The following is a 16,020-nucleotide window of genomic DNA, read 5'->3' on the forward strand; positions in this document are numbered from 1 at the left end:
ACTATAAGGATAATAATGTGTCTATTGCAGGAGATAATCCAAATAATAGGAAAACACACAAAATTAAAGAAAAATCAGTCACTGTAACCCAGTACCTCCTATCCTTTTTCTCCAGAGGTAATGCTTGTCAGCAGAAAAGGTTTGGACCTTTTTCTTTTTCTTTGCAAACATGATCCCCAACCCCCAAGGGATCTATATGATTTTGTCTGTCAATCTGGATGGGCCAAAGTACTCAGATATTTGGTCAATCATTATTCTGGGTGTTTCTGGAAGGTGACTTTTAGATGAGATTAACATTCAAATTTGTGAACTTTAAGCAAAGCAAATTACTCTCCATAACGTGGGTGGACCTTGTCTAATCACTTAAAGGCCTAAACAGAACAAAGACCCCGAAGAAGAGACTCTGCTAGCAGAGTGCCCTTGGTTCTGTTTCTCAGGACAGCTCTGACTGACGCAGGATCATATTAAATGATTTTGCAATATGCTATTTTCACTTAACACATTATTGAAATTATTCTATAGGCTGAGAGGGCAGAACAGCAGTGTTCTAGCAGCATCTTCTGGGTGGCCCCTACTCTTCTTAGGTGGTGCTCCTTATCAGGACAGCACCTCCAGGTTTGTGGGACAGGCATGAGCATGAGGCTACTCTACTGAGGGGTAAAACAGGAAAGAAAGAAAGAGATGAAGCTACTGGAGACAAGGCCTGAACTGCATATCCATAGAGCTCTAGTTCTGCCAGTTAAATAAACTTCGGTTTCTGCCTGTGCTTGATGGACTTTGTTATTTGCAACCAAGTGTTGTGTGTCAATCTGGCTGGGCCTTTTCAAATGACTACATGTACTGTGTAACAGGGAACACAACACTGTGAATCATTCTGATGGCCATTCACTCATTCATTTTCACCAAGTGCTGGGATGATGTGTAGAAAAGGTAACCTACAAGCCTGTTATCCTTTGAAAGGCCTTATAAGCTGGGGTCTTGACTGGTGTTAAGAAACTTGGATTTTGGGAGTTCCCAGCACGCTAGCTTATAAGGGTGACTCACTTTCCCTAAACTATTTGTATAAACAAGTGATTTACACTCAACACTTGTTTTCCTTCTGAGAGTTTACGATTTTGGTACACACTAGGCAGAGTGGTTGCATAACTTGGCCCCCAGTTAAGACACCAGGCACTAGGTCTCAAATAAGCTTCTCTGCAGGCAGCTTCTCACATTTGTTATCACACTTGGCTGCCAGGGGAAGAGTATTTCCTGTGTGACTTCCCTGGGAGAGGACCCTTGCATGGAAGTTTGTGCCTTGTTTCCTTGTTTCCTCCAGACTTTGCCCCAAGGACATGTGCCCTTTGCCGACTTTGCATTGCATACTTTCACTATGCAATAAATCATAGCTAAATCCTGTAATTTCTTCTAGCAAATTATCACATCTTCAGATGGTCTTGGGTAGCTGATATAGGTGGCGCTAGAAGTGGGATTTGCTCAAAGGACTCTCACTCACTGACATATGCAATGGCACTATTTTTAAATGGAAAATAAGGGACAGAGTATGGATATTTTTGGTATCCTGATGGTTATGGAGATACGTGTAAGCTAATGGCTGAGGTGCTGTCTGTTATGGGAGGTAAAAGCAGAATTTAAAAATGACAGATCCAACTCTGGGAGAGCTGGCCTGCTGCCTGCTTTCAGCCACACTGGCTAAAGTGATGGAGGAAACAGCAGGCCAGATGGTACATGATGTCTGGTTCTTGTTCCTTCCTCTAAAGGGTCCTAAAATTCCGCAGGTAGGCCAAAAATGTTAAAAGTTTGCAATGCTATCTCCTCCAAGTGGGGAGGAAAAGTTAAATCAGTTCCCAAAGCTGGAGGAAAAATTTAAATAACTGATTACTGAAAAAAAAAAAGTGTTGGGAGGCAACGCTCTACCAGCCTTCCTCAGCCTGGCAGCTACCACTGCTGCTCCAGTTGCCTCCTGCCTCCTCCACTGCATTCCAGCCTGGCTCTGCCTGGCAGCCCTGATGCTAACACAGCAAGTGCTGAATTTACTGCTGTGGTGTACTTACTGCAGTGAGGAAAAAGGGAAATTCTGTATTTTGTGGCTACTACATATGGGTATCTGAAAACAAAATAAAACAAAACCAAACCAAAAAACCAACACAAAAGGTTAAGTACTTATGATTTTAAATGCTAGAGGAATTGTCATGACCAAAGGAAGCTGTAAAAATAAATGTATTAGTGGGATACAACTTCATTGTTTTTTACTACCAGTAGGCAGGTGGAATTTAAACAGAGAAAGGTGCTGTGGTTGATGGTTTCTGCTATGGCAGATATAGATTTTCATGTATTGGAGTCACTGGAAAAAGGGAGACAATAAGGAAAGGAGGTGATCTGCAACATATCTGAAAACAGATGTACTTCTGGAGTTCTAAAAACCTAGTTTTAGCCGGGCATATAGCTCAGTGGCATAAGTGCCTGCCTGGTAAGTGCAAGGTCCTGAGTTCCATTTCCAGCACCAAAACAAAACAAAACAAAACAAAAAACCAAAAACCTTAGTTTTAGTTTGCTAATGAATTCTTGTGATAGCTGAGGTCCTAAAAGTACAGTGATTTTCAATCTGATGAGGCTATCTGTGAGTGGGTCAATGTGGATTCTAAGACTGGTAAGATAAGAACTTACAAAGACCTTCCTTATTACTTGGGCTTTCTGGCCGTGCAGTATTTTACTTGGGTTGTTGCTGAAGAGTCTCTCACTTTTTTGATTCCTGAACTCACAGACCTTAATTGCCTGGACCTGAGTCTGACTGAGCTACAACCTGATACTCCTGGTGCTTTCAGCCTCAGTGTGACCTGTGCGGGGCTGAATGAACACAACTCTGACTCTGCAACTTCACACATAGGGGACGCCTCTCCCCGGAGCCGTCAACAGTGAAATCAGCGACTGCATGTTGTTCTGTGGTAGGCCTCCCTGAAATCCAGCTGCTGATAGTGACTAACAGCACCCTGAACTTGTGATTACACACTGCCTACAGCTGCAGGCTGGGAGAGGGTACATCTCAGGGACTGTGATCCCCTACTTACTCTGGGCAGACTGACCTGATTTCCTCTGGAGCTGACTCCTGTATTTGCTTTCCCAATTAGTCTGCAATAATGGACTGACAACTCAACTTCGCTTTTCTTAGGTTCCATGCACCTCAGTGAAATCTGATTAAGTGTGGTCTTCCTTACAAACGGATTGGACTTTTCTAGGCTGCTCGCTAGATAAATGATCAAGGTGAAATAAGTGGGAGAGAATATGCAAACCCTATTTTGAAAGTTTCTGAAAATTTGGGATTTTGTTCTGATCAATTTTGGAACATGGTGTCTTACTGGTGAGGCTGTGTAAAAATGTTTTTCTCTGAAGATGTTTTGCCAATGCTAACCCTTCCTACCAGATAAGAGAATGAACGAAAAATGTAAAATTGTAAGTTTAGAATGGAAACACTGATTTTTGCAACAATTAAGGAAATAAACTGATGCCTGTACATCTGGGGAAGAGGAAGCAGAGAGGGCATCAGTGATCTCTGATTTTCGAAACTGTTTTTGGAAGCTTCTACCTCTTCCTAAAGGAAACCTCGGAGTAAGCCTTTGCAAGCTGCTGAGAATGACTGAATTCACATTGCTGACCGTATGGTCACCTGACAGGGCTGACTGTGCCCCAGCACGAGGTGGCCCAGCCCCTACTTCCACGCAGAAAACCTGCAGATGTTCAAACTCGTGAGGTAAATGCACAGGTCATGGACAGCAAAATCATTTGGAACCAACTGACAGTCCTGAAGCCAAGGACTGGACTAAATTATTTGGGCTGGATTAGGAAGCAAAGAACAAGCTGCTCATGGTAGGCGGCCACACGGTTTCAGCTAGTGCATGTCCTTTTTGTTTCCAGGACTATCATGTGTACTTTCTGGGATAGAACTCTCATGACACTGTCTCAGTCTTGGAATGCTTGCTGGTCAGCTTCAACTTATTGGCCACAATGATGTTATACCTGAATTGATGCTCTGGGCAAAAAACTTAAGGAGAAAGCCACCTGGCTTTCTAGGATAGACCTATTATGATTAGTAAGATTTGCTTTAACTGCCTTCAGTACTGGACTGCTAAGGGCTCCAAATGAAACAATACAGCAGGATGGCCTCATTACTCTGCAGTCTACTGATAATACTTTTGCCGTAAAGATGCTTTGGCCAGTGCCAACGGGATAGCCTGGGTGGTGAAGAGTTAACACAGCAGGCCTAAACTTGTGTCTCGGAAAAGGCCTGCTTGCAAGCCTGCCTTTGCTGGCACCTGTGAGATTACATTTCTGGTGAGTTCCCACAGTCCTGATAACAGTGGTTCACCCAAACTGTACAAACAATTGGTTTATGCTGAACACCTGCTTTTCTTCTCAGAGACTGCAATTTGGGTATGTGTCAGGCACAGGGTGCCAACTTAATGAGCCCTCACTAAAAATCTCACGTATGGGGTTTCTGGTAAGCTTCCTTGGAAAAGATGTGACATGTATTGTAAGCTGTTGCTTTGGAAATTAAACGTGTCCTCTGACTCCCTTATGACAGGACCCTTTCAATTTTGCATATGGTTCCCTTTAGATTTCACCCTTAGCACCCTTTCTTTGCTGGTTTTGTTTTGTATGCTTTTATTATAGTAAATCATAGCTGTGAATACAACCACATGCTGAGCCCTTTGAGTCTTCCCAGAGAATGATGGAAACTGGGGCTGTGGTCTTGGGGATCTCTAGCACCGTCGAGAATAAGTACAAAATATTCAAGAAAAAGAAGGCAGGTACAGGTGAAGTCACGTGAGTGGAGTGGCAGAGGATGAAGGTGGAGGGAGAGACAGAGCCTGAACAGGCAAGGCCTTGTTAGTAAAGGTAAAGGGTTTGGATTCTGAGTGCCACAGGAAGCCACAGGAGGCTTCTGGGCAGAAGGGAGAATGAGTCAGGCTTCTGTCAGAGCTGAAAAGAAGGAAGAAGAGTGCAGATCGGAAGCTGAGTAGGAAGCTCCTCGGTATAGGAAGTTCTTCAGTTGCCCCTGAGTTCTTTAGAAGAGAACCCCAAGTAACAAATACAGGAGGAATGGTAGAATTGCAAAGTCACCATTTTGCAAACAAAAATGAAACAAAGGGTCTAGAAGATAAACATAAACAGTTGCCAAAACTGCTAGGCAATAGGTCAATGAGCAACTCTGGAATGGCTGGATTGGGCTGACACCATCTGATTCCACTGAAAAAATTCTTAATGTCACTAAAAGTGGGACAATCAGATACTATCTGCTTCCCAATGTAATGCAATATGAAGTATACAACACCATCTAGGAAGTAACTCTCAATAAAAAGATAGAACCAGATCTACCCATGCTTTCAGAGCTAACATCCCATTTACAGAAGATACAGTAAATAGTGGAGGAAGTTAAATAACACTGCAAGAAAACAATTAGCTCGACACAAAACACGGGAAAATGTACAGCAAAAAGGTGACTGTTTCCTTAACAAATAAAATGACATTTAAAAGGACAGGAAAACTATTACAGAGTAGGAGAAACTGCAGCTCTTAGCTTGGGTACTGAATTAACTAAATCATTATAAAAAATACCTCGAGCAGGTGGGAAAACCAGACAGCCTGGGTATTAAATGATAAAAGAGTAAAAGCTAATTTTATGATTGTGTTGAAAAAATTCTGGTCAAAAAACACGTAGCATGTGCTTTAAAATACTCTAGGAGAGGAAAGGAGGGTAAGATTGTGTGGTGTAAAGATGAAACAAAAACAGCAGAATGCTGACAGCTGCTCAAGTTGGGTGACTGAGATATCTTCTACTTTTATGAGTGTTTAAAATCTTCATTAAAAAATAAAAAGGAATGGATTAAACTAAAAGACTTAGAAAGATTTTCAAATAGTTAAGACACACTGGGCCAAGGTATGGGAAGAGTCTCAAAGAAAGTAAACAGAATTATTTTTCGGAAGAATGATGTAATGATACATATCAAATGTCTTACACTAAATTTACACTCCATTCCAGAAAATTTACTTTTAAGAATTCTAAAAAATTTTCGAAGATGTACACGAAGATACATTTAAAAGGATTTCCCAGGAAAACACTGTAAATAGCCCATGTCTATGTTATGGCAAATTTACACAACTTTTTATAGCCATTAACCATTAAATTATAAAAGAAAAATAGAGAAATGTTCACAGTAAACTGGTAAGTGCAAAATGCAGGAGGTAAAACAGTATATATGTTTTGCCCCAGTTTAGATTTCTTTTTTTCTTTCCCTTTTATCTTTTCTTATGGTACTAAGGATTGACCCAGGGCCTCTGCACTGAACTACATTCCCAGACAGGTACATATCTATATACGGTTTTGTTTTGTTTGTTGAGACAGGGTCTTGCTATGTAGTTGAGGCTGGCTCTGAACTTACCATGTAGCCCAGGCTGTCCTTGAAGATGATCCTCCTACCTCAGCCTCCCGAGTGCTAGGATTACAGATGTGTGCCACCACACCTGGCTCTCAGGTTTATATTTTTAATTTTGAGACAGGGTCACACTAACTCACTAAACTGCCCCAGCTGAGCTTGAATGCACAATCCTCTTGCCTCGGTCTCCTGGAGTTCTAGGATTATGGGTGTACACCTGGTGCCTAGCCCCAAATTAGTTTTCTTAAAATTAGTTATTTATCTAGAAAAAAGCCTAGAATGAGTATTCTTCATGATGTTAATAGTTATTATTTTTAGTTGATGGGATTAAATTACTTATAGTTTTTTAATGATCGTTTTTCTATGCACACGTATGGTACATTTGCTGTAAAAACTTTGAAGATGTAAACATTCAAGTCTGGATCAATTTCTATGTTGTTAATAATGAAATAGTAAGTGGCCATGGTGGTGATCTTTAAAATAATACATTGAATGATGTTACAGTGTCAGGAAAAGGAAGAATAGATATATTAACATATTTTTTTAAAGGATGGCCTTTTGGTACACTATTGTGAGAAAGATCAACTTTTAAATTTAAAAGAAGTGTCAAGAAGGAGAATTACAAAGGGATTAAAGTTTGTACATTTACATAAGTTTCAAATGGAGAGATATAAAACAACTAAATTGAATTACAATGATGATTAAACAAGTTATTGTGATGAAACACCTAACATAATTCTGAAAATGTCCAAAGTGGCATGTTAGAAAATCCTTTCTGTGCTTCTACTTTGTGTACTACTGACAAATTATTTTTAAAGATTTCTCAGAAAGGTGACATACTGGTACCCAACTAGAAATGTTAGGGTATTAATATAGCCCATGTACAGTCTTTTTTTGTTTGTTTTTTTGTTTTTTTTTCTGGTACCGGGAATCGAACTCACAACCTTGCACTTGCCAGGCAGGCGCTGTGCCGCTGAGCTAAATCCCCAGCCCCCCATGTACAGTCTTATCTAGCTAATTCAGCTCATATAGTGTGGGTTAAATCTGAGAGGTAAATATTAAAATATAGGGGAACCCATAAAACTCAATTCTACACAATTACATGTAGTTAATAATCAGTAAAATCAGTCTTCCTCAACATATGCAACAATCTTCTACACTCACTAGCTCTAAAATTTCAGTAGTCTCCGTCCTACATTAGGCAAAAGCAAAGAAAACGTCCAGACTACCTGGTTTCCGTATTTTCCTTGGTTCGTCATAGTCTTTTTCTGGATTTGGAGAGTCCAGAAAACTGATTTCTTCTGTGGCACCTTCCCCTTCCTGGTTCTTCAGGCTGTCCTCCTCTTCTTGAACGGGAGATTCCAATTCTGATTCTTCTGCATCAACAAATATCTGACCAGCAACTACTCTACCTGTGATGGTCTGGTCCTTTACTGATTCGTCTGGTGGCAAAGAAGTCTGAGAATATAAAGTATTTTTAGTTATCCACAGTACCAAGATTCCCTCCAACCCAATCTGACCATACCTTCTACTAAGCCAGCTGTCTCCTTCAGCTCCTTGGAGTTATACTCCCTCATCTCTACAGAGTTTAGTTTGTGTAAACCACATGTCTTTATCCTATTGAATTCTTTTTGAATTTCAACTTAGATGTTACTTTAACCAGGAAGTCTTCTTTCATCCCCAGTGTCTGGGTTAGGTTCTCCCTCTCTACATGATTCAATCCCTATGATAACTCTGTTACTATAACTCCCTGTCTCTATCTGTATTCCTGCTAACCCAGACATTATAGCTTGTAACTAGGCAATCTCTTGGCATATGTAAGAATCAGCCTCATTTATTCATGCAACCAACAGATGCATTAACTCTTTAGAATACTTTTTGATAATGTATCTAAATAGAAATAAATGGCAGAGTCTTCAAAAGTTGGAGATTAAACTCAGGCTCTCATTGACTCAGCCAATATACTCATGGAAATATTTGCTATTCTCTCTTTTTTAAAAAAATTTTGTTTTTGTTTTTTGCTATTCTCTCTTATCCGTGAGTGATTTCTTTTTCTTTTTTACCCAGAAGGATTTGTTTAAAAAAATTCAATTGTCACTCAAAAGATACAGATTTCAGGGCTGGGGATTTAGCTCAGTGGCACAGTGCCTGCCTGGCAAGCACAAGGTTGTGAGTTTGATCCCTGGTACCGGAGGAATAAAAAAAAAAAAAGATACAGATTTCATATCCTTTCTAAGGTACACCATTCCTGCCTTTTAAATTGGGCAGTAAATACCAGCCATTGCAAATTTTAATACACACCTTGGAATCTAAAGATTCATCCTGGTTGCCTTCTTCATCTGCAAAGAAATTTTAAGATAATTTAGTCATCTTTTTGTTGGGAAATTACAAACGTTATTAAAAGAAAGCATCTAATAGGCACAACCACAAATAAGACACTAAACCTAGAATAACAAAAACTGGTTGTATTCAGCAACTATTCACAAAAGATTAAGTGAAAAAAAATGGGTTCAGGTGGCAGATTTTCTCCAGGTAGGAAGACCAATTACCCCCTCTGCCAAAGACATTTGGATTCCAGCCAATTTTTTCTGTATATACTTAGTCTACCACTGACAATGAGTTACTAAGTTCATACAAATATACCTTTAATTTCATACTTCTGCTTCTACCTTTGCTGTCCCTTTGGCCAGGATCTAGAGTTACATTAGTTTATCTTATTGCTAATTAACATTTTACTATTTAAAAACACTATTAATTAATATAATGTAATAAGTATTACTATTTGTCAGCAGACTTACCAGGCAAATAAACTTAGCATTTGTGCTCTACTTTACTTAAGGGCTAACCCGATACAGGTAAAAAGTAGCATCATATTATGTTTTCATTCACATGAAAGCTATTTATTAAGAGATCAATAGTCCATGTTAAATGATGAATACAGCCACTAATTACACCTTTCTTCCAAATTCATACAGGTTAGTTTGGTTTTGATGAATTATGTAATTTTTCTTTTATTATTCTTTCCATATCTTCTGGCTATTATAGCTACTCAGGCTGCTTATTCTTTCTTGTTTGCTCTTACATAAACACACTCACCAACTCAATGTCCAGTCACAAATATTTGATCTTTGTATTCACTGCCAGTTTAAAAAAAAAAAAAGTCAAACAAATTGTGAGATTATTTCTAAGACGGTCTCTAAGTTTCTTCTTGCTCTTAAAACTATCTGAGTTTATACAGGAGCAAGTGTCAATTATGCCTGCTCTGTCAGCTCTAAGAGAAATTAACCAGTAGGTAAAGTGCTGTAAGGCCCGGTGACTTTTACCTGAAAATGCAGCATTGTCTTACTTCATACAAATATGGTTAGGTCCTAAACATTATTTAGAACTTGTAACTCTTTACAGTAAAAACATGTTTTGGAATTTGTTATCAAAGTATTAAACTAAGAAGTACAATCAACTCATGCACAAAATATACTCTTATTTCACAAAATTTGAGTATCTAAGAAAATCAGTCTATCAGTGAAGTTTTGCCATATATGAAGCTAATGTCAATTTAAAGAAAATTTTAATTTAAAGCTACTGCTCACATTCACATATTTTTAGACTGCCTTCAAAGTATGTTTTATTTTGGGCAGGAGAGGAATAGTTCATATATCGGTCCCACAGTGCCCACACGTTTAGGTAGCGTTGTAATAGCATTCACCCTGTCCAGTAACTTCTTCACAAATATCACCCAAAGCCCAAGTTCTAATAGATGGTTCAAGCCCCATTCTCAGCAAATTTTGGACAAAGGAAAAAATTCATTTCTATTATGTTGCAAAGTTCTTTGCACATAGTTAACTAACCCCAATTTTCAATTAGTTAATATAGCAAGAGCAGACATGAAGAGTGCAGATGTATATGACATATCCCCAAACACTGAACTTCGGAGTAGCTGAGACTCTAGTCACTAATGACTACATCTAGTACTTCAACGCCTGGTAGCTAACATGAAAATAATGTACACAATATATAAATACATTTAAAGACATACATGTTTCAAAGAGTACAAGCCTTAACGCACAAGAAAAGCAAAATGTATTTTTGAACTCCAGGAAGCGTGATTTGTGACATCAGGATTATTTCATGTGAATTGCATCATGCTTCTTTCTTAACAAACTAGGAATATGTACTAAGATTACTGGTAAACAAGCATTCTTTTTCAGTTACTAAACTGGGAAAACCTACTCCAGATGGTAGTCTTACAGCATAAGCTTTTTTCTATTTCAGACTGATATCCACGTTCTCGTAGCACTTTTTAAAAGGTTGCTTATGACCAAAGCACTTCTGACATGTAGGATTTTGGTAAAGATTAAAGACACTGAAGTTATGCACAAAGAAAAAGTAAATAGTGCTTTCACCAGAACACAGACATCAAGCAAGAAGAATGCAAAGGGATTCAACAGTTACAGATTTCTTACACTTCAGTATCACACCTAAAATATAACTGTCCACAACATTGCATTAACTGTACAGCTTCCTTTGAAAAAGGTCAGTTTTCATTTGTATTATATCAGGCAACAAAACTACAAAATACTAGGCCTCTTTTTTCAAGGACAAAGAGTTATGACAAATTCATTTTACCACCTGGCACATAAATTTAACAGACTGATCCACCTTCAAACACACAAAGTCTGTAAAGAGTCTGATGAAAAGGGACTAGATATCCCACCTTCTGCACTGCCATTCTGTTTAGGATCTATGCAGCTCCTACTGATTCTACGTTATTCCAACTCTGAGGCCTGGGGAGCGGAGTGTGAGACCGGGCTTCACCACAGGTTAATTTGAACACTTCTGACTCAATACTGAACGCTTGCTCAGCCTTCATTTTCTCAGTCTATCAAAAAGGAATAATCCCATCGGACCTGTGAGTTCACAATGATGTAAGGAACTAAAACACCGCAGTTACACACCCTCTGCAGTCCAAAAAGTAAACCGTTTGCTTCTTTCTGCCCAAAACAATAAAGCATTTATTATTTTCATTTTGGTGTGCAGAATTGAACCCAGGGTTCCTGCAGGCTCAGTGCATGCTCTACCACTGAGTTACGCCCTCAGCTCCCAAGAAAGCATATATTTTTAAGTGAGAAAAAATTACTCCCTTTTCATTATTAAGAAAATGACAGAGAAATACCTTTTTAATCTCCTTGAAATTTACTCACAGGGAAAAGAAAACAATTCTAATGTATCCTACCTAGTTTTTCCAATTCTAAAACAGGGTACTAGACAATAGCTACTCACAGCAATAAGATCAGTATTTTCTTTGTTGGCTAAAGATATTCTACCTGGTTACAAATGCAACTTGCCCTGGGTAACAGCTAACACGGACACACAAAATTACCCCCAAAAACTTGACTTTTATATAGGGGCAAAGCTTTAAATTTTTCAAATGAGGCTGGAAGAGGCTGGGGATTTAGCTCAACGGCAAAGCGTCTGCCTGGCAAGCGCAAGGTCGTGAGTTCGGTTCCCGGTACCGGAGAAAAACAAAAAAACAAAAAACAAAAAAAACAAAAATCAAGTGAGGCTGGAATCCTGTGTAAATAAGCATTCTATTGAATGAGAAACCCAACTGAAAAATGTAAGCACTTAATTTACAGAACTTTATAGTCTGTGTGAACTTCAGGTGATGTTGGTACAGTTGTCAGAGGATTGGTTCTAGGACTCTCCATCCTCCAACCCCAGGACACCAAACCTGATGCCAAAGTTTCTTTTACAAAATGGAGCACTTTACATATAACCTAATTACTTGTATCACCTAATACAGTGTAATGCCATGTAAGCAGCTGTTACACTGGATTGCTTAAGAAGTAACAAGAAAGGACTCTACACATAATCAGCACAAACACTATTTTTTCCTCTGAGTGTTTTCCAGCTTTGGTTGGTTAAATCCACTTATGTGACCTGCAAGATTCACCACCTCTCAGCTTGTGTATCTATCTTCTTTTAATTCAGGCTGAGTTTTGGCACTTACTAGGGAAATGCTTTGGAACACTTTTTACTCTGATGGAAATCAGAGCAAATATTTCCTGAATAGTCTCCTTGTATCACTACACCAACAAGATTTAACACTTTGGTATGAATAGCTTTGTATCACAACATCCTGACAATCCTAACTGTAGATCTTCAAGAATCACCTCCTTACATGGAGCTCTAAGTTCATGGACTCATCAAAGGAAGATGTAGGAAAATTTGTAGACCTTTTTAAACCGCACAACTGAATTCTGATGAAATACACATCATGTTCTTAGTTACTGTAGTTTTCAAACTTTAGTATGAAGAACCACTTACAGAACTTGTTCATATAGATACCTGACCTATTCCAGACCTAAAACAGTTTTTAACAAGCTCCTAAGAGGAATTCTGTTGCAGGTGGTCCGCGGTTCATCAGGCACATTACGCACTAAACTCAACAGCTCCGTCTCACACTTCTTTCGATTGAACAACTGTTAGAAGCACTTCAAGAGTTATATACTAAACAGTCTCTAAAGATTTGGTCATAAACACACACTACCACTACAACTGGAGTGAAATGGATCTCACAGCGTGATGCTGGCAGTAATTAGCATATGCTTTTTGCTTTTGAGATGGTATGTCAAACCACATCGCGAACAGAAATTTGGTTCAGGTCTCTCAATTTAGAAGCAGGATGACGTTATGGCATTGATTTACAACTAGGACAGATAATTTGGGAATTCAAATAACCATCTGGGAAATTTTCTGTTGAAAAAAAGTGACATTTATATTCTGCCTCGTCCCCCCAAATTTAAAGCTGCAGAACATCTGCCTTGTTAAATGAAGCTGATTAAAATTTCAAAGCTTCACTGTGCTGTTTATTGACTCCAAGAAACACTATTTTTTTTCAAAAATTAACACTCAGAATAGAAGTTTTCTGATGGAAGCAAATCAAAACATTAAAAAAGAAAAAAAATTTACAACCAGAAAATCAATTCAAGAGCATATGAAGTTTTGTATCTACATCAAAAGGCGAACACTTTGAGATTTAGGGTTTTTTTTTTTTTGTCTTTTTTGAGACAGGGTCTGGCTATGCAGTTCAGGCTGGCCTTGAGCTCACTTTGTAGCCCAGGCTGGTCTGGAACTCGCAATGATCCTCCTGCCTCAGCCTCCGGAGTGCTGGGGTTACAGGCGTGGGCCACCACGCCCGGCTACTTGCGATTTAGTTCGTAAGAATCTTTCTCAGAAGTCATAAAACCACTGTCGATAAACACGGGCAAGTCGGAAACACTGTGACAGACGTCACCTCTCTTTTAAGAAGTTTCTGAGAGGGGAGGCGTCTTCGTTTCTAAACAATGAGACTAGGGGGCAGCGCGGGTGCTAAGCAGGTCCACGGGGCCACTCTCCACGTCTCGGCTTGACGGGCCCTGCTCCGCCTGAAGTGACAGCTCCCAACGCGGCGATTGCAAACCCCAAGCCCAAAGTCCACATCGCAGGCGCGCACGACCCACGCGAGGGCCGGGGAAAGGCAGCAGGCTCCGGGGGCCGAGCGGGTCTGAGCCGGCCGTCGGGGTCCGGCCCGCGGAGCCCCCCGGCCGCGTGGAGTCTGCTGCGTGGAGAGCCGTGGGCGGGGAGGCTGCCCTCCCCGCCCCGCCTCCAGCGCCCCGACAGCCCCACGGGCCCGGGCACCGAAGCCCAGGGAGGGCAAGTGACAGGCCGGGCGAGGGGCGACGCGCGAGCGCAGCCCCGGCCGGGACGCCAGCCCCGCAGACGGAGGCCGGGGGCGCCGGATACTGACCCGAGGACGCCGAGCCCAGCAGCACCGCACACAGCAGCAGCGTCAGCCCGACCCGGACCTGCATCCTGTTCTCGCCGCCCGCTGCCACCCGCCGTAGCTGTCGGTCGCCTTTGACTCCGCCACCACCAACTCAGCCGCCGCCGCCGCCGGACCGCCGCTCTTCCGGCTCCAGTTTCCTCCCTCCGCTCCTTCCCAGGCCTCCCTGATCCGGAGAACAGCCAATCCTCGCCCGCCGCTGGGGGCAACTCTCCCAATCGTCGTAGTTATCCCGCCCATCCACCCTTGCCCCACCCCAATGCTATCCATTGACCAATCCTTGCGCGAGATTTCCACACCTGCTTTTCCGGTTGGACCACCGCCTCACCGACATGGCCCCTGATAATTGGTAGCGCCTGAATCAGTGCGCGAGTCAAGGGCTGGGAGAAAGGATACTCACTCAGAACTACAATCCCCACAATGCACTTCTTATAATTCACTATGGGTTTGCTCTTGGGAATCGTAGTCCATTGTGGAGCAAGCTTTACACTTGTAGGTGGCTGTGTAGATGAAGAGAATATAATCAATGGCTGGGCTACAAGCAAAGGTTTTGTACCCACAGGACCTTTTTGTTTTGCTTTTGAGACAAAATAAATATCCAAGAACAAATATTAGAAGTTAAGAACTAGTAATGTGTTCAGCATCTTTTCCTACCTGTTCTATTTAGAAAATTTGAATTGAATATAGTGATGTGAGCACCGAGAAAAATGCAAGGCAGCCTGAAATTTCCCAGTATTTTAACGTAGACTTAAAATATTTAAATATCGTAAAATAACCTCCATAAAACAGTTCCGTGGTATACAAAAGCCAGAGTGCAACCAACTACCTGTCCTTTGTTCCCCATCGAAAAACAAAAAGAAATAAATTGCACTCAGTCTAGATGATCTCACCACTAGTAGGTATTTTTAATTAAGGTCATCAGATAATAATCATCTGGAAAATGTGGCAACAGCTTTTGGAAAACCCTTTCAAGCACTTGTCCTCATACCTCTTGCTTTGTCAACTGCTCTGTTGTCTTTTTCCCTGAGCAGCATTGGAAGACTAGGTGTGTATCTGTAGAGGCACAGGTGACAGCAATGGCACTGGAGAAACAGATGCGTTCTGTGACAAGCACCAGTTCAGGCACAGAACGGCTGGGCAGCAGGGCAATGACTTCTTTCATCAACTGTGTCACTCTGTTTTCGCTAGCGCACACCCACCATCAGCTGTTAGCCCTGGAGCCCAGCCAGGCCTCCTCAGGCCTACCTTGTCTCTGTGAACTCGATGTTTTGACACTTTTGGGCATTTGATTTCTGTTTTCTTTGAGAGTCTTTTTTTTTTTTTTTTTTTTAACCAGGACTGGGCATAAACCTGCCTGCTGTTTGTCGTTCACATCACAGAGGATGAAGGCAAGATATGCTTGTGAAAAATTTCTCTTTCCCACTGCACCTACCTTAGCTCATATCTCCATTTGTGACACTAACCGTGCTTCCTCAGAGCAACCGTTTCATTGACAAGGGTTTTCAGTGACCTTTTCTCGTAGAATAAAAAATATTAGAACTTCCTCTACTCACGAAATAGAAATGCATGTGGGCAGTTCCCTTCAGGGAAAGGATTGCATAAGACATAATCTGCCTTCCACACAAGAAACAGTGATTATCAGATTAGCAAAACTGGAGAAGTTCTCTGCTTAGTTAAGGCCCAACTTCTTTTTTCAATTTTGTTTTCTTATAGTCAAGGCCCTATGCTGGGTGCTGCACAGACTGATTTCCACTTCTCTTTAGCTTC

At 40.8% G+C, this 16,020-nt stretch overlaps 1 protein-coding gene across 1 annotated transcript in view; it reads right to left on the reverse strand.

Annotated features, from left to right (window-relative positions):
- Sel1l (sel-1 suppressor of lin-12-like (C. elegans)) overlaps window positions 1–14,400 on the reverse strand; it is a 51,101-nt gene extending 36,701 nt beyond the window's left edge. The window contains exons 1-3 of the mRNA XM_005390240.2: window positions 14,218–14,400; window positions 8,733–8,770; window positions 7,661–7,889 (exon numbers count right to left, since the gene is read on the reverse strand). Coding sequence (XP_005390297.1) covers window positions 7,661–7,889; window positions 8,733–8,770; window positions 14,218–14,281 — 331 coding nt within the window. The 5' untranslated portion in view covers window positions 14,282–14,400. The remainder of the gene's footprint in view (window positions 1–7,660; window positions 7,890–8,732; window positions 8,771–14,217) is intronic.
- Window positions 14,401–16,020: the final 1,620 nt, after the last annotated feature.

This window comes from Chinchilla lanigera, unplaced genomic scaffold (assembly GCF_000276665.1).
Source record: "Chinchilla lanigera isolate Chin_1 unplaced genomic scaffold, ChiLan1.0 scaffold00037, whole genome shotgun sequence".
NCBI classification, from domain to species: domain Eukaryota; kingdom Metazoa; phylum Chordata; class Mammalia; order Rodentia; family Chinchillidae; genus Chinchilla; species Chinchilla lanigera.